We start from the raw sequence: 17839 nt of genomic DNA, 5'->3' as shown, positions 1-17839 counted from the left end.
AACCAAACCCACTGACCCGGTTGGAAAGTGACGGAGCGACGGTGCCAGTCAGCCTGCCGTTTGTACCACAGCACATTGCTGTGCAGACGGGCGGACACTGCTCGCCACGTGTCTGCACCGGTTTGGTACCAGGCCTCGACGGCTGGGACGTCGGTGCTCTCTGGGTGCCAGGGGAACAGGGGAGGCTGGTATCCTAGGACACACTGGAATGGGGTGAGTCCGGTGGAGGTATGAGGGAGGGAAGGGAATTGTGAGTGTGTTATACACCTGATACAGGTGTATAATATGTATTCATATAATACGTATTTCGCCCAGGGTAAAATACAAGCCCATTGCTGTTGTCTCTGGCCACAGTAGCTACACAGGGACCTACCCAGTTCCTGGTGTAGTTGTTCCACCTGTCCGTTGGCCTGTGGGTGGTAACCTGATGTCAGACTTACCAACACTCCCAGTTTGTGCCAGAAAGCTTTCCACAAACGGGATGTTAACCGTGGGCCTCTATCAGACACTTTGTCCTCCGGGAGGCCGTAGATACAGAAGACATGTTGAAACAGGGCTTCCACCGTCTCCAAGGTCAATGGGAGTCATGGTAGGGGAACCAACTGATTTTAAGAATCGATCCAGGATGGTGAGAATGACGGTGTTACCTTGGGACACAGGGAGCCCCACCATGAAGTTGACAGAGATGTGAGACCAGGGCCGTGCCGGGACAGGTAGGGGTTCTAGCAGTCCAGCGGGCTTCTGGTTTCGGGTCCAGGCCTGTGCACACGTTTCACAGGCTTCAACATACTCCTGCACATCCTCCCGGATGGATGGCCACCAGTATCACCCTTGGATCAGGCTGAAGGTCTGTCGGTGGCCCAGGTGCCCTCTCGCTGGGGAGTCGCGTGCCCACTGTAAGAGAAATGGTCGGAGACTGACTGAAACATAGTCTTTACCTTCCAGCTTTTCCGCTGGCCCGGGGTCCCCTTCTTGGGCTGCCCAGAGCTCTTTTTGCAATTTCCATCTGATTGGGGCACCCCCCATTCATTCTGGTAAGATCGGTTCGGGCAGCTTCGAGCCTGGGTCTTTGTCATACACTTGGGACAGGGTATCTGCCTTGGTGTTCTTAGAACCTGGCCTGTATGACACTGTGAACTAAAACCAAGTAAAAAACAACGCCCAGCGTGCTTGGCAAGGATTTACACACCTTGCCTGTTGCAGGTATTCGAAGTTCTGGTGATCAGCGAGGACAAGAAAGGGATGATTGGCCCCCTCCAACCAGTGCCACCATTCTTCTAGTGCCACCTTTATGGCCAACAGTTCCTGGTTGCCTATGTCATAGCTCCGCTCCTCTGGCATTAGTTAACGCAAAAAAAGGCGCGCTTTGGAGGGCTGCCCTGTTGTTGAAAAAGGACTGCTCCAACCCCTACCTCTGATGCATCCACCTCCACGTCGAACAGGAGTGCAGGGTCTGGGTGTCGTAGGATCGGCGCCATCGTGAACCGAGTGTCTGGAAGGCTCGTACCACTTCCTCCATCTAGCTCAGCATCGTTCCTTTTCTCCACAGCAGACCCGTTGGGGGGCAGCCACTGAGTTGAAACCCCTGATAAACCTGCGATAAAAGTTCATGAAACCCAAAAACCGCTGCAAGGATTTAACAGATGTGGGTTGGGGCCATTCCAATACCACTTGGACCTTTTTTGGGTCCATCTCCACACCATCTGCCTTCAGGATGAACCCCAGGAAGGTTACCTGTTCCTGGTAGAATAAACACTTCTCACCCCTGACATAGAGCCGGTTTTCTAGCAACCGCTGCAGTGCCTGGCACACCTGTTAAATGTGTTGGGCTTTGATGTGGAAGTAAATCAGGATGTCCTCGAGGTACACCAGCATCCCATTATTCACCAGATCCCCCAGGACGTGGTTCGCAAACGCTTGGATGGGGCACTGCACAGACTGAAAGGCATGACCTTGTACTCGTAGTGTCCAAGGGAGGTGCGAAAAGCGGTTTTCCATTCATTCCCCTCCCTTATCCAGATCAGGTTATAGGTGCTGTGCAGGTCCAGCTTAGTAAACACCCGAGCCCCGTGGACTTGGTCCAGCGCTGCTGTGATCAGTGGCAGGGGGTGCGGGTACTTCACTGTGATCGTGTTTAGGCCTCGATAATCAATGCAGGGGCACAGCCCCCTGTCTTTTTTTGCAATAAAGAAGAACCCCGCAGCTGCCGGGGAGGTGGATGGCCGAATGATCTCTGAGGCCAACGCCTTGGTCACGTACTTCTGCAATGCCTGTTGCTCTGGCAATGACAACGGATAAATGCGTCCCCTAGGGGGAGAAGTACCCGGCAACAAGTCAATTACACAATCCCAAGGCCCGTGCGGGGGCAGCGTGGTCGCTTTGCTTTTACTGAAGACCTCGGCCAAATCCTAATATTCGATAGGGATCATGAAACCCGTGGTGATTTCTGGGCTCTCCACTGAGGTGGCCCAGCAGGGAAGGGCTAAACAGGTGTTCTGGCATTGGCGCCCCCATGCCACCAATTCCCCCGTACTCCAAGAGAAAACCAGGTCGTGTTTGGCTAACCAGGTGTACCCCAGAATGATAGGCATGCTGGGGGCCCTGATTAAAAAAAAACATGAGGTTTTCTGTGTGGCACACCCTGACTGTTACTCCAAAGGACTCGGTCTGGCTCTTGACCACACCCGAGCCTAACGGCTACCCGTCAAGAGCATTAATTTGTAATGTGATTGCGCACTCCTGTGCCGGGATGCCCCACCGCTGTGCAAAGGAATTGTCCAATAAACAGCTGGTGGCCCCTATGTCTACCAACGTATGCATCTGTACCCGGGTGGGCCCCCAGGTCACCTCGATCGGTACTGTCAATTGGATGTCGGCACAACGCAGCACACTCACCTCCACTCCCGCGCGAGGGTTCCTGAGGGGTCGTCTGTTGGGGCAGTCTACCCAAACGTGACCCGTGCCACCGCAGTGTAAGCACAGACAGCCTCAGATCCTTCACTGCCTCTCTTCCAGGGGTCAGGCATCCTTGGCCCAAGTGTACAAGTTCCAGGACTTCCTGGGCCGCTGTGGGGACCCTGGTGTTTGGCTCGGGGGGCAGCAGTCGGTCCAGCTCAAGATTGTCAATGACAACGGCCATTTTGACAAAGAGGTCCAGTCCTCCCCCCTATACTCCAGCTCGGCTTGGATCCAGGGGTGCAACACACGACGGAATGAGAACAGCAGGGCGGCTTGGTTCCAGCCACTCTGCTCAACCAGTGTCCAGTTTCAAACAAATAGGCTGCCACAGTTAGACTGCCCTGCTGAATCGTCATCAGGCAGTCGCTGGCAGCATGTGCTGAGAGAGGGGGTGGTCAAACGCTGTCTGGAAGCGCTCCTGGAAGCGTGCATACGTGGTGTGCTCCTCCTTGTGTCAGATCACCGTCGCCTATTCCAGTGCAGGGCTGGTTAACAATGAAATAACATACGTTATTTGGTCTGATATACATTTGATTGGCTAGTAAGCATGAGCTCACATTGGAGAAGAACTCCCCAGCATTTTTCAGGTGAGCCGTCGTACCTTTATGGCATCCTGTTGCTGGTATGCTTGGGGAGGCAGCTGATGACGCAAGTGATGCTGCGGAGGCGGCGACAGGGGCTTCCCCTGCAGACATGGTAGCCATCATTTCGGTCCCCTTGGTGAGTCCTGGGTTCCGCTGCACCTGCACCAGCCCCTGCAGGATTTCCAAGATCTGCCCCTGGGTTTGGTCATGGAACCCTAACAGGCCCCCCTGTTCCAAGACCGCCTTTTGCAGATGCTCCCACTCTTCTGGGTCCATGAGCAGGCGGAATCTTCTGTCAGTACTGAGGCCAGGAGACCTGAGGTAAGGGACTGGATCCAAGGGCAGGTTTGTTCGTAGGGACAGGCAAAAACAGAGGTCGTGGACAGGCGTGGGTTTTCGAGGCACAGATGTCATTTCCAGGGAGAAACAAAACTCAGTAACCCAGAGAGCAAGCAGGGGCCAGAAACCAGGAGAGTCAGAAACACGAAACTCAGTACAGGGAGAAGATTGCTGAATGTCATAAAGCCACACAGGGAGGCATTTGCAAGATTCTGCACCCGGTACCAGGACGGCACTGCCTTTATACCTGGCCGGATTGATTGGTACCAGGTGTTGCCATTGTCCTTGTGGGTAGGGCATGACACTAAGGCTGTGTGGTGTGAGGCAGGTTGTGAGGTCATGCTCATGTTCATATCTTTGACCCTGAAATGGATGCCCTCCCTGCACTCATCACAACACATTTACTTCCTCCGCTTATCCGGGGCCGGTTCGCGGGGGCAGCAGTCCGAGCAGAGTCCTCCAGACTTCCCTCTCCCCGCACACCTCCTCCAGTTCCTCTGGGGGAACCCCAAGGCGTTCCCAGGCCAGCCGGGAGACATAGTCTCTCCAACATGTCCTGGGTCTGCCCCGAGGCCTCCTCCCAGTGGGACAAGCCCGGAACACCTCCCCAGGGAGGCTTCCAGGAGGCATCCGGAACAGATGCCCGAGCCACCTCAACTGGCTCCTCTCGATGCGGAGGAGCAGCGGTTCTACTCCGAGCTCCTCCCGGGTGACTGAGCTCCTCACCCTATCCCAAAGGGTGCGCCCAGCCACTCTGCGGAGGAAACTCATTTCTGCCACTTGTATCCACGATCTCACTCTTTCGGTCATGATCCAGAGTTCATGACCATAGGTGAGGGTAGGAACGTAGATCGACTGGTAAATTGAGAGCTTCGCCTTACGACTCAGCTCCCTCTTCACCACAACAGACCGGTACAATGACCGCATTACTGCGGACGCCGCACCGATCCGTCTGTCAACCTGCCGCTCCATTTTTCCCTCACTCGTGAACAAGACCCCGAGATACTTAAACTCCTCCACTTGAGGGAGCAACTCCCCCCTAACCCGGAGGGGGCAATCCACCTTTTTCCGACTGAGAACGATGGCCTCGGATTTGGAGGTGCTGATTCTCATCCCCGCCGCTTCGCACTCAGCTGCAAACCTCTCCAGTGCACACTGTAAGTCTTGATTCGATGAAGCCAACAGGACCACATCGTCCGCAAAAAGCAGAGACGAGATCTCACGGCCACCAAAACAGACACCCTCCGTTCCCTGGCTGCGCCTAGAAATTGTGTCCATGAAGATAATGAACAGAATCGGTGACAAAGGGCAGCCCTGGCGGAGTCCAACATGCACCGGGAACAGGTCTGACTTACTGCCGGCAATGCGAACCAAGCTCCTGCTCCGGTCATACAGGGAACGAACAGCCCATAGCAACGAGCCCCGAACCCCATAATCCCGAAGTACCCCCCATAGGATGCCACGAGGGACACGGTCGAATGCCTTCTCCAGGTCCACAAAACACATATGGACTGGTTGGGCAAACTCCCACGAACCCTCCAGCACCCGAGTGAAGGTATAGAGCTGGTCCAGTGTTCCACGGCCAGGGCGAAAACCGCATTGCTCCTCCTGAATCTGAGGTTCGACTATTGGTCGGATTCTCCTTTCCAGTACCCTGGCATAGACTTTCCCAGGGAGGCTAAGGAGTGTGATTCCCCTGTAGTTGGAACACAATTTCCGGTCCCCCTTCTTAAAAAGAGGGACCACCACCCCAGTCTGCCAGTCTAGAGGCACCGTTCCCGAACTCCACGCGATGCTGCAGAGGCGTGTCAGCCAAGACAGCCCCACAACATCCAGAGACTTGAGAAACTCGGGGCGGATCTCATCCACCCCCGAAGCCTTGCCACCGAAGAGTTTTTTGACTACCTCAGCAACTTCAGCCAGGGTAATGGACGAGTCCCCCTCCAAGTCCCGAGCCTCAGCTTCCTCTACGGAAGGCGTGTCGGAGGGATTGAGGAGATCCTCAAAGTACTCCTTCCACCGCCCGAGGACATCCTCAGCTGAGGTCAGCAGCGCACCACTTTCACTGTAAACAGTGTTCGTGGAACACCGCTTACCCCCTCTGAGTCGCCGGACGGTTTGCCAGAATCTCTTTGAGGCCGACCAAAAGTCTTCCTCCATGGCCTCACCGAACTCCTCCCAAGCCCGAGTTTTTGCCGCGGCGACTGCCAGAGCCGCGTTCCGTCTGGCCCGCCAGTACCCGTCAGCTGCTTCAGGAGTCCCATGAGCCAGCCAGGCCCGATAGAACTCCTTCTTCAGCTTGACGGCATCCCTTACTTCCGGTGTCCACCACCGTGTTCGGGGATTGCCGCTGCGACAGGCGCCGGAGACCTTATGGCCGCAGCTCCGAACCGCCGCCCCGACAATGGAGGCGTGGAATATAATCCATTCAGACTCAATGTCCCCCACCTCCCTCGGGACCTGGTTGAAACTCTGTCGGAGGTGGGAGTTGAAGACCTCTCTGACAGGGGCCTCCGCCAAACGTTCCCAACAGACCCTCACTATGCGTTTGGGCCTGCCAGGTCTGTCCAGCTTTTTCCCCCACCATCGAATCCAACTCACCACCAGGTGGTGATCAGTTGACAGCTCAGCCCCTCTCTTCACCCGAGTGTCCAAGACATATGGCCGAAGGTCAGAAGAAACGACTACAAAGTCGATCATCGACCTCCGACCTAGGGTGTCCTGGTGCCAAGTGCACTGATGGACACCCTTATGCATGAACATGGTGTTCGTTATGGATAAACCGCGACTAGCACAGAAATCCAATAACAACTCACCGCTCGGGTTCAGATCAGGGAGGCCGTTCCTCCCAATCACGCCCCCCCAGGTATCACTGTCGCTGCCCACGTGGGCGTTAAAGTCCCCCAGTAGAACGACAGAGTCCCCAGTGGGAGCGCTTTCCATCACGCCCCCCAGGGACTCTAAAAAGGCCGGGTACTCTACACTGCCGCTAGGCGCATAAGCACAAATGACAGTAAGAGACCATCCCCTGACCCGAAGGCCTAGGGAGACGACCCTCTCATTCACCGGGGTAGACTCCAACACATGGCGGCTGAACTGGGGGGCTATTAATAAGCCCACACCCGCCCGCCGCCTCTCACCTTGGCCAACGCCAGAATAGTGGAGAGTCCACCCTCGATCGAGTAGAGTGGTTCCAGAACCCAAGCTGTGGGTGGAAGTGAGCCCGACTATATCTAGACGGTATCTCTCAACTTCCCGCACCAGCTCAGGCTCCTTCCCCGCCAGTGAGGTGACATTCCAAGTCCCAAAAACCAGAGTTAGCACCCGAGGTTTGGGTCGGCCGGGCACTCGGCCCCGACCACCGCCAAAATCACAATGCACCGGCCCCTTACGGTTTCTCCGGCAGGTGGTGAGCCCACCAAAGAGCGGCTCCACGTCATGGCTTCGGGCTGAGCCTGGCTAGGCCCCGTGGGCATAGACCTGGCCACCAGGCGCTCGCATGCGAGCCCCCCCCCCAGGCCTGGCTCCAGGGTGGGGCCCCAGTGACCCCATACCGGGCGGGGTAAACGAAAGCCTTGATTTTTTTTTTAAGGGGTTTTTGAACCGCGCTTTGTCTCGTCTATCATCCAGGATCTGTCTGCCATGGGAGACCCTACCAGGGGCATATAGCCCCAGACAACATAGCTCCTGGACTCATTCAGGCACTCAAACCCCTCCACCACAGTAAGGTGGGGGTTCACGGAGGGGAACACATTTACTATGAAAGGTAATTAACTTGCCAGGTCCTACTGTCCACATGATAAAGTTTCAAGTGCAAAATTTTTTTCCAAATGAGCTGAAGGTACAGATGGTCTCTGGTGTGCATTGTTTTGCTGATAAATTGCTCCTTATTTATCTCATTATAAGGAATTTTTTCTCCTAGATATGGCACGGGGATGCATTTTAACTGTAACTTAACCTTATAAAATACAAAAATGTGTTTTTTATATTTTTATGTAAAAAATGCTTTTTATGATTATAAAAGATGTTAATATATTGTATATATGAAATTCAAAGTAGCAGAAATTATCCCTTTCCACTAAAGTGAGACAGCAGAAGTCACTTAAAGTGACAGTACACCTGCAATACATGTAATGAAATGATGGACAACAACAAGAACCTTTTTGAACAGAGAAAATTCACTTTCCAGAACTAAGAAGTTTGGGGGCGGGGGGGGATACAGGTACATGTAATACTGTATTTTGCTCTTTCTTTAATGTTACCTCCTGCATGATGGTGCAGCAAGTAGTGCTACCACCTCCCAGCAGATGGGTGGTGCAACAGAATGTGGGTTCAAGCCCCACTCAGTCTGGGTGGAGTTTGAATGTTCTTTCCATGTCTGCCTGGGTTTCTTCTGGGCACTCTGGTCTCCTCCCACAGTCCAAAGACATACACACACACACACACACACACACATTTTCAGAACCGCTTGTCCCTTACGGGGTCACGGGGAACCGGAGCCTACCCGGCAACACAGGGCGTAAGGCCAGAGGGGGAAGGGGACACACCCAGGACGGGACGCCAGTCCGTCGCAAGGTACCCCAAGCGGGACTCGAACCCCAGACCCACCAGCCAGCAGGACTGCGGTCCAACCCACTGCGCCACCGCACCCCCTCCAAAGACATACAGTTTAGGTGAATTGGTGACACTGAATTGCCCATATTATGTGAATGGGTGACTGTGAATATTTGTGGCTACCTTGCATTAGACTGGTGTCCCATTCAGGGTATACCCCGACTCAGCCTTGTGCCTGATGCTTCCAGGATCGGCTCCAGTTCACTGCTACCCTAGTCAGGAAAAGTGGCTATTGAAATTGGATGGATGGATGGATATTGAATCCTGGTACTACTGCATGTAATTCACTGTGATGTGTGCGAAACATCCTGAACAAATGTACCCAAATTCAATTACTTATTATTAGATCAGCAAAACAACTCAAAATAAGAATAGGAAACTCTAAGATATAGTAATAATTAGATACGAAGTGTAATAATATAAATATGAAATGCAGTTGAAGAGCTTCATCCCACACTGTTGCCTCCTCAGAGCATCTGTTCACTCTTTTTGTGAGGGCGAAAAATAACACTACTTACTAGAGACTCTAGAGAAGAGCACGCGGCGTGGAAATACGAACACGCGCGCGCATGCCATGCAAAAGGGACGGACACACACACACACACACACATTTTCTCTCTCTCTCTACCCCGGAGCATGATCAGTGGGCTCGGTAACTTAAACAGACCAACGTGCCCCTCCAGAGCAGACTGAGGGCCATCGAAGGGTGGAACGATACGAGTGCGCGGACATTGACCAAGCTTTCATCCCATAACACACACAAACATTGGGACTGTTGTTTCCTGAACACCGCGCGTTTGTGTGAGTTGGATCTGGTTTTTACACATTCCGTCATTTAACGGAGTTCTTCGCTTCGGTGGTGTTTTTTTCCAGTCACCCTAATGAAACTGATTTAAAAGACCCGTTTTTCTGCGTAGCTCGGGCGCGCGAACTTCGCTCCAGTCGGATTTTCGCACCTGGATTGTCAAGGAAACGGACTGGCGCTGGTGGATGCCGAGGGGCAGCAGGAGCAGGAGGAGAGGAGAGGTCCCGCAGAAGCCGGCAGACTGTCCCGAGCGTGAACGGGAATGGTGCAGACGGTGCGCGGAGATGGTGTTTGCTGAGACTATGCGTGCGGGGACGTGCGTGTAGGTGCACGCGCGCTGCGCTGCGAACCCAGACCGTCCTTTCGGATCCCCGATCGGAACCCGTGCACCTGGAGGATCGAAGAAGTTGTCCGAGAGGATTATTACAGGGGGAGACCCGGACAGAGGACACTGACACCTGGGCTGAGTGTGATGCTGGGATATCTGGATTTTTACACCACTGGATTTATCATGCTTTTTACGAACGTGTTCGGCGTCCTGCTTTTATTAGGTGAGTGTTTTGAATGAATTTGTTAAAAAAAAAATTTTGTCTGAAGGCTGCCCTAAAACAGAAATTTTGCATTAAATTATTATATAATTCAGGTATTTGTCGCGTTCTGGTATTTCATAACTTTTGTTCTTTAGATCTTATTTGCTCAGCGAGGATTCCAGTGTCCTAGGGACAGTTTCTGTATTTTAAATATCGTGATGCCTCACATCCTTTCCCTTTTTGTCCATTTGTTCCCCTGCGTAAAAAAAAAAAAAAAAAAAAAAAAAAAAAAAAAAAAACACCGATCACCACATTTCCACTCTGCACAACTTGCAATGTATGAAATAAATGTGTCTTTTTGCTCCACAAATCTGTGGGGATCTGTGTTGTAGCGGGTGATGATCATGTGTCGAGAGCGCGGAATGGTCAGGATTGAACTCGGTCTACAAATTGCGCAGAAATCGGACCCTCAACTCAGTTTCCGGGGGGGTAAATTGAGTTCTTACAGTGCCTGTGATACCCACTGCTTCGGCACAGCCTGGAGCCCCTGCTGTATGACCTGTGTGGGCATTCAGACCCCCCGGACGCGGCACGCGCAATTATAAATGTATAAGTGCAAGCTGTACATGGACTTCGAATATGAAATAATATTAATAATGTTGTGTTCAGGCTGATGCAATTACACATAAACATACACATACGCACGCTATGTATGGAAAGTGTGAGTGCAAAGAAAGATATTCTGAACCCTGTCCTCCTGAGTCCATGGTGGTCAGCAATGCAGACAACCCTGTATATCCACACACTTAAAAATGTGTAAAATGTAATATTATGCATAATGGCGAAATAAAATAACATTAATACCACACTCTTTGTTTAAATAATAAAGCTCTTTAGCTCCAGTTCTTCACCAGTCAGTGGAACCCTAGACGTCACTTCCTCAGAGACCCCAGGCTCATGTCTCCACTTGTAAAAAGTTCCAACATGTTCCTCCCCAAAAAAAAAAAAACCCTTCGTTAAGCAACGTTAAGATCAGCTATATCAGAGAGGCCTGTTGGTGGCGCTGACGTCCAGTCAATGGTTTGGAAGGAAACGATCATCGAATGCCTATATTAATATTATGCAAACCTATTTAATATTTGCAAATATATTCGTACGTCAGTGTATATGCAAACATATCAGTGTATTAGTGTACATGCAAATATTTAATATATGCAAACATATTCGTACATTAGTGTATAAGCAAACATATTAAATATATTCAAACAGACCATAAGTGAATATGTTTAATACATGCAAATCTGTCGCAGTTTATAGGTGTACACAATACACTGCTGCTGTAATTAAACCCATTAATTACATTTACACAGGTCTCAGCAATTGGTACCTTATGTAAATGATAAATATGTTTTTTTGACAACTTATTAAATGCAATTGAGATGTTTTATATATGTTTTTTTCAACGTATATATAGCTACGTAGATTTTGGGATACACCTATACTGTAGTAGCATGAGCAGTCATTTTTACAATTGATTTCTGTATTCCTGCATGGACAAGCTGTGTTTCACCTTGACTCTCCACATAATTGTAATTCCATGACTGATTGGTCGATTGAGGGGAAGCGGGGAGATAATTAATTGTGTTTGGTCTGGCTCCAGAATCAATTTCTTTCATTCCAAGCAGACCATACAGGGCTGCACACACAATAATGTTATAGGTGCTGGAATTTTATTTGTATTTAATCCAATCCTATGTTGTTAAGTGCCCTCCACAATTGAATTTCCCCTTCAAAATGAGTTTTGTGTGAAATAAAGACATGATTGCAATAAATGACATGCGAATGGGCTCTGGGAGGTGTGATGCCAATTAGCTGATGTAACAATAGGATGTGAATGAGCATCTCAGGGGGAGTGAAGATGTAGATCTAGATGTATTCCAGGGTTTTTTGGTGGAGCCCATTCAGGGACTGTAATCAACAACCTTCAAGTGAGAAGTCCATGCTCTACACCATCTCATAAGGTGGGCCATGTCGAGAAGGGGCCTGGGTTTGGTCCTGCTGAGAACTGGCCTACCTTAAAGCCCTATATGAGGAGTCACAGGATAGCTCCAGTTTTATGGTGTTTCTGTTTACTAAATTATGTATTTTCACTTTTTTCAAAAATCATTTTATACACTGCCTTAATCTTACACAGTGAAGTAGCTGAAAGAATTATACTCTTAGTGGTTTTAAGATTTACTGACATGGTTTTAATGATAACGCAAAGAGCAGCACCATGGCCTATAAATAAAGGGTACAAGCAGCAAATGCCAGAGTGGTTACATCTGTTGCCTTGGAGTTAAAGATGTAGCTTCAAATCCCAGCTTCTGCTGTAGTACCCTTGATCAAGGTGCTTATCCTGAACTGATGTAGTAAATATTACCCAGATGTGTTAATAGGTAAATCATTAAGAGCATCTCACAACAGAAACCTTCTTTGCACAAACAGAACATTTTCTTCCACAAAGGTGTCAGACAAATGATTAAATAAAAATGGAGTTCCTAGTTGAAATCTGGGCCAATCCCACCTCTGTGCCAGCACCACCTCAAAAATCATAATTCAAAAACTTCTCTTTCTTCTTGCTGCTTTTCTAATTTTTTCTCAGATTCTTTAAAAGATTTTTAATTGAACTTTACTGACCGCACCTAGTACTTGTTTCCATAACAAGTTTTCTCAGAGATCTGGCTGTCAGTCTAGGAGAGCAGGTGTGGCATAGGCTCTTGCTTGCTACACTCCTCCCACAATGGAATGTGGTCAGCAGGGCTTCTCCTAGATACAATATTTGCCTTCTTTCAGAAAACCTCCCTTCCTCAAGAAGAAGAAGATCCTCCTGGACCTAGAGGAGGAGTTTAAGAGTCCTAGGAAAGGGACCGCCACAGCAAAAGCATCATCCTCAAGCGCGGCAGCATTGAGGGTGGTAGGTTCCACCTCAGAGGTTGTGGCAAAAGGCATCAAGGGAAATGTCGGCAGTGGCTTTGCCAATGGGGGTCAGTGGAGCAGAGATGAGGACTAAGTATGGTGTATTGCAGGGAAAGGGGGGCTGGAAGGAACATTAGCAATGGTTTCAGTATCAGCAGGAATACTGCTACAGTCTGATTTCATCTTCTTCTAGGATTGATCCCTTCACTGGACTCAAGGACATTTTCAAGATCATTCCCACCTTGTTTTGGGTAAATAATTTACTGAAAACATGCTTATGGTTGACATGTTGTAGCTGAAGCATCTCTAGTACTTCTGGCCATCTCTTTATATTAGCTTAATCATAATATGATAAGTTTTCAATAAAGATGCATTATGGCAAAAAATAATCTTCTTACCAAAAGAGGTCATAGGTTTGGTGTTCTTCAAGAGCCCCCCTCTGTTCCTTTAAGCACTTGTTGGACTGTGGATTTTGTCTCTTTAACCTCTGTGGCTGCAGGTAGTTTAAGTAGTTTAGGGGTTTTACTCAAAAATGAAAGTTAGTGATTTCAGTTCCCATACACCCATTCATCATTGCATTATGTCTAAATTACTAAAATATGCAGTCAGCTGGGTAGGCACGGTGGCACAGTGGGTTGGAGCGGGTCCTGCTCTCTGGTGCGTCTGGGGTTTGAGTCTTGCTTGGGGTGTCTTGCGACAGACTTGTGTCCCGTCCTGGGTGTGTCCCCTCCCCCTCCAGCCTTTTGCCCTGTGTTGCTGAGTTAGGCTCCGGCTAACCGTGACCCCATATGGGACAAGCGGTTCAGATGGTGTGTGTGTGTGCGTTCAGCTGTATGGATGCTGCATAGAGTGTAATAATTGTGCTCCTCCTGAACAGGTTGAGATCAAAGCATCTGCCCACCAAGTGGTTGAAGCTATAACAACCATTGCAAAGGCTTTGTTTTGAGAAACGCTGTAGAGATCATCTGGGCAGATCTACGCCTGGTTTTTCCTGTGCAAATGAGCTATCACATCCATGAGCATATATGACGCTTATCACTTCTGGCAAAGTTGTGGTGTTGAGCCTCTTGGGGCCAGAATCCATCTGCTGTAATGTGTATCACCACAGCATTTATGCAGGCATTGAAGCATCGTTTCCATGTTAGCTGGGCCTGATCGCCAGACAACCTGCCCCCCCTCTCTGTTGGGCAGCATTCCCGCTGTCTGCTCCCTACAGGCCTGTCTCTCACTAATGAGACTTGGGGCATACCACAAGCTGTTAGGTTCAAGTCCCAGAAGAGGTGCTGCTATTCAACCTAGCAGCAATATTAATTTTGCAAGTTTGTTTTATTTATCTATCTGATGCTCTCGACAAGAGCAACATGGCCAAAGTTTAGATTAGATTAATGTATCAAAGGCAGCAAGTTGATCCTGCTAAAGAGCTGGATTTGTGAACAAAAAGTTTGCATGTTTGAAAATGCAGAGGTTGGAGTTGTTCTTGAAAGCATAAATGTCAAGTTGCTTCATAAAGAATCTTTGCCCAAGGCTACTTATAAATCTAGTTTTGTATAATATAAATAAGTTGCCTATAATGGATTGTCCATTTACACAGCAGGATAGCTTATACTGTATCAATTATGGCTAAGGACATTGAGCAAGCAGGTGAAGGGAGTTGAGTTCAGGTCCTTTGCAAGGCAACTGTCGTAACCTTTAAGTCCGTCTGCATTCTCTCAGTGTCCTTAGTCTGACTTTGGCATTTCAACAAAATCATGTTTCAAAGCTTTGATAACTACAGGAAACGAGTGACTCCCATTCATTGATCAATTTGCCCAGCATCTTTCAGACGGGGCTGGTGGACAAATAACCCTGTTAAAATCAACTCATTTTCTTCATCCACCTTCCCCTGTCCTCAGCACCTAAACTTGAGTCAATCCCAAATTTTCCATTCATTTCCATTTCCTCATGACTGTACTCCTACCCTTGAGATTGCTCTATAAGCCCCCACCCAAAACAAAAACATGCACACATGCACTGACTGAAACCGCTTGTCCTGAGCGGGGTCACGGCGAGTCAGGATGGGATGCCAGTTCGTTGCAGGGAGCTCCAAGCATGACTTGAACCCCAGAGAGCAGGCACAGGCCAAACCCACTGCACCACCATGCCTCCCCCAAAAACACACACAAACACACTTTCAGAACCGCTTGTCCCATACGGGGTCGCGGGGAACCAGAGCCTACCCGGTAACACAGGGCATGAGGGGGAGGGGACACACCCACGACAGGACGCCAGTCTGTCACAAGGCACCCCAAGTGGGACTCGAACCCCAGACCCACCGGAGAGCAGGACTGTGGTCCAACCCACTGCGCCACCACACCCCCCGTCCCCCAAAAAAAAACAAATAAATCATATTATTTATCTAAGAAAAGGAGGGCTAAGCCGTACTTGAACACCTATGGCCATTGACAAATTAACTAAAGCACTGTGTAATTACTGCCAGCTCTGTCAAGGTTGTTTTGCCAATGTGCCGTGTGGTTTGTACTTAATGTTCTGTGTTTTGGCAAAGTGGCTAGTGTGCCGCATGCCACCGTGGCTGAGAGCTGGGGACGGGCAAGTGAGATGTAAAATACCAGTAGATAATACTACATTGTCTGTTTGATCAGGAGATGCTTGCAGAGGAACAGCTAAATTTTTTTCTCCTCTCCTGTTACTCTGGTTGATGTTTACTGAGCCTATTTATACCGAATGCTGTGTGTTGAGGATAAACATCTGATGGTTGAACCTGCAACCTATCGGTACAGTTCGCCAAACACCCTGGATCATTAATCACATGTGTCACAAAAGCAGAAGCACCGTGGAAGCAGCACACTCCCTTAAAAGAGATGAGAAAGCATTTTGTGCCAAAAGGAAAAGTGCTGAAGCTAATATGTCCCCCCCCCCACCTTTCCCCCTCCTAGAGGAAGTGGCTCGCTCCCTGGCTGTGGCCTCCGCCCTGTCGGGGACTGGCACTCCGGGCTGGCGGACCCCAGTGGACTGCGTGAAGGCCAGCGACATGTGCAACCAGAGCCCCCAGTGCAGCTCGCGCTTCCGCATCATGCGGCAGTGCCTGGTGGGTCGTGACCGCAGCACCATGCTGGCAAACCGTGAGTGCCAGGCAGCGCTGGAGGTGCTGCAGGACAGCCCGCTGTATGACTGCCGCTGCAAGCGTGGTATGAAGAGGGAGCTGCAGTGTCTACAGAGTTACTGGAGCATCCACATGGGGCTAACTGAAGGTAGTGTGTGTATGTGTGTGTATGTGTGTGTGACTGAGAGACTCAGTGACTGTCTGCATGGGAGTGAGCTTAAGGGAGCGGGGAGTGTAAAGTAAATTAAAAATTGCCACTGTTGTGGTTACCAAAGCAGTCCAGCTTCTGCATAACAAAAGTTTGTTAGCAGCTCCCCCTACTGGTCAAGTGTGACCTTTGACCGGAACCTGCAGTCAGCCGTTATAACATCTGTTGACCCCAAAGTGCTTCCCTCCACCAACCTGGACACAACCTGCTGGTCATTGCTCTTTTTTATAACCTGTCACATATGCAGGTGCACGTCCCAGAAACTCTCCAAAGAGCTGAAGACTGGGGATCTTTCCGGCTCCCTGTGATGCCTCACCTTCCCGCAGGCCCCAGCTCTGGTTCCCCCCTGCCCTGATCAGTCACGCTTCCCCTGCTCCACTTTTTTGGACTGTAGCGGCGGCCTCATTAAAGCATTTTCCCGCCATCTCTTTGTTCCCAATTCTCTGCTAAGGCTCTTTGCTGTAGCAAAAGAAACCCCCCCCACCCGCTAAGCCGAGTGCTGGAAAAGCAAGTTATCTGTGACGAGCAACAAAGGCAGAGTGAGCAGCCATTAATAGCGCCTTACAAAGATCACGGTAGCGAAGGGACGGGTGCGCGTGCCCAACGGAAAGTGCTCAGCAAACTGACGATGGGAGGTCCGTTTATTTGTTTTATTGTTTTATAGTCCATGTTGCATCCTAGTAATCTCGTGGACACATAAAGCTCATTATTAAATCATGAACACCACAGGCAGCGGTTTTGATGTCAATGTAGTGCAGCGCAATATCACCATCTGTTGTCTGTGTGGGTGGTACAGTTTCATGTTGTCATTTGGGGTTGATCTTTTCCTCTTGGTGATGACATTCAGATATTCAGGTGTCCGTATTCAGACCTAGGTGCCGGGGGGGGGAACCTCAAGAAGGAGCTCTGCTCCATGCCTCAGGCAACATCAACAGCAGGCAGCCTGCATTTTCCCTCAGTGCCTGGACAGTACTTAAAGCTCAGCTTTCCCATTATGTGACATGAGCCCTGTGATTGAACCTTGAATGGCACCACTTTGTGCTCCAGGCACAAATAAGGAAAGTGCAAAGAGCGCAGAAGGACTGGCAGCTGGAGATATTGCCAATGCTTGAGGGATGCAAAGGGTATTGATCGCTTTCTCCCACATTCCCAGCCCAGGCTTTGTCACCACAAAGTCAGATGGCTGTTCACAGCCAGTGAGACAGCATGTGGCCAGAGGCACCAACATATGCCCAGCGGGCTGTCTGCAAGGGGTGCCATCAGGGGAATGTTGTATAGTGCTGCACAGGAGTGCCTCGGGCTAGGGTCTGCTGTCAGAGCAAGAGTAGCTGTCTGCTTGTGTGTGTGTGTGTGTGTGTGTGTGTGTGTGTGTGTGTGTGTGTGTGGTGTGTGTGTGTGTATATGTCTGCCCAAGGGCTGTGACTCACAGCTGAGTCCCAGCACCAGGTGAACACCAGTGTACCCAGCAAACCCATCGAGGCCAGACTGGGTCGAGCTGGTCTTCTGACCCACTTGACAACCTGGCCCTGAAGTGACTGTCGCTTCTCCACCTGTCAAACAATTGTTTTCCTGCAACCAAGCGACGCAATGAATAGAATAAACTAAAAATCTACTTCCACAAAGTCCTTAGAAGGAGTAACTCATAGTTCATAATAATCACCTATAAACCCAACCATTTTCAAAAAATATTAGCATGTCCTGGGTTTGACAGTACGCAGTTGCAATTATTAAGACTATAGACTC

At 49.9% G+C, this 17839-nt stretch overlaps 1 protein-coding gene across 2 annotated transcripts in view; it reads left to right on the top strand.

The window, feature by feature from the left end:
- The first annotated feature begins 9090 nt into the window (after window positions 1-9090).
- Window positions 9091-17839, top strand: part of gfra2b (GDNF family receptor alpha 2b) — a 74755-nt gene continuing 66006 nt past the window's right edge. For both annotated transcript variants that reach the window (XM_018732929.2, XM_018732928.2), the window contains exons 1-2: window positions 9091-9851; window positions 15722-16036. In XM_018732929.2, coding sequence (XP_018588445.1) covers window positions 9773-9851; window positions 15722-16036 — 394 coding nt within the window. In that variant the 5' untranslated portion in view covers window positions 9091-9772. The remainder of the gene's footprint in view (window positions 9852-15721; window positions 16037-17839) is intronic.

This window comes from Scleropages formosus, chromosome 6 (assembly GCF_900964775.1).
Source record: "Scleropages formosus chromosome 6, fSclFor1.1, whole genome shotgun sequence".
Taxonomy (NCBI): domain Eukaryota; kingdom Metazoa; phylum Chordata; class Actinopteri; order Osteoglossiformes; family Osteoglossidae; genus Scleropages; species Scleropages formosus.
Note: the sequence above shows the minus strand (reverse complement) of the source record. Positions and strands in the feature narration are given on the sequence as shown.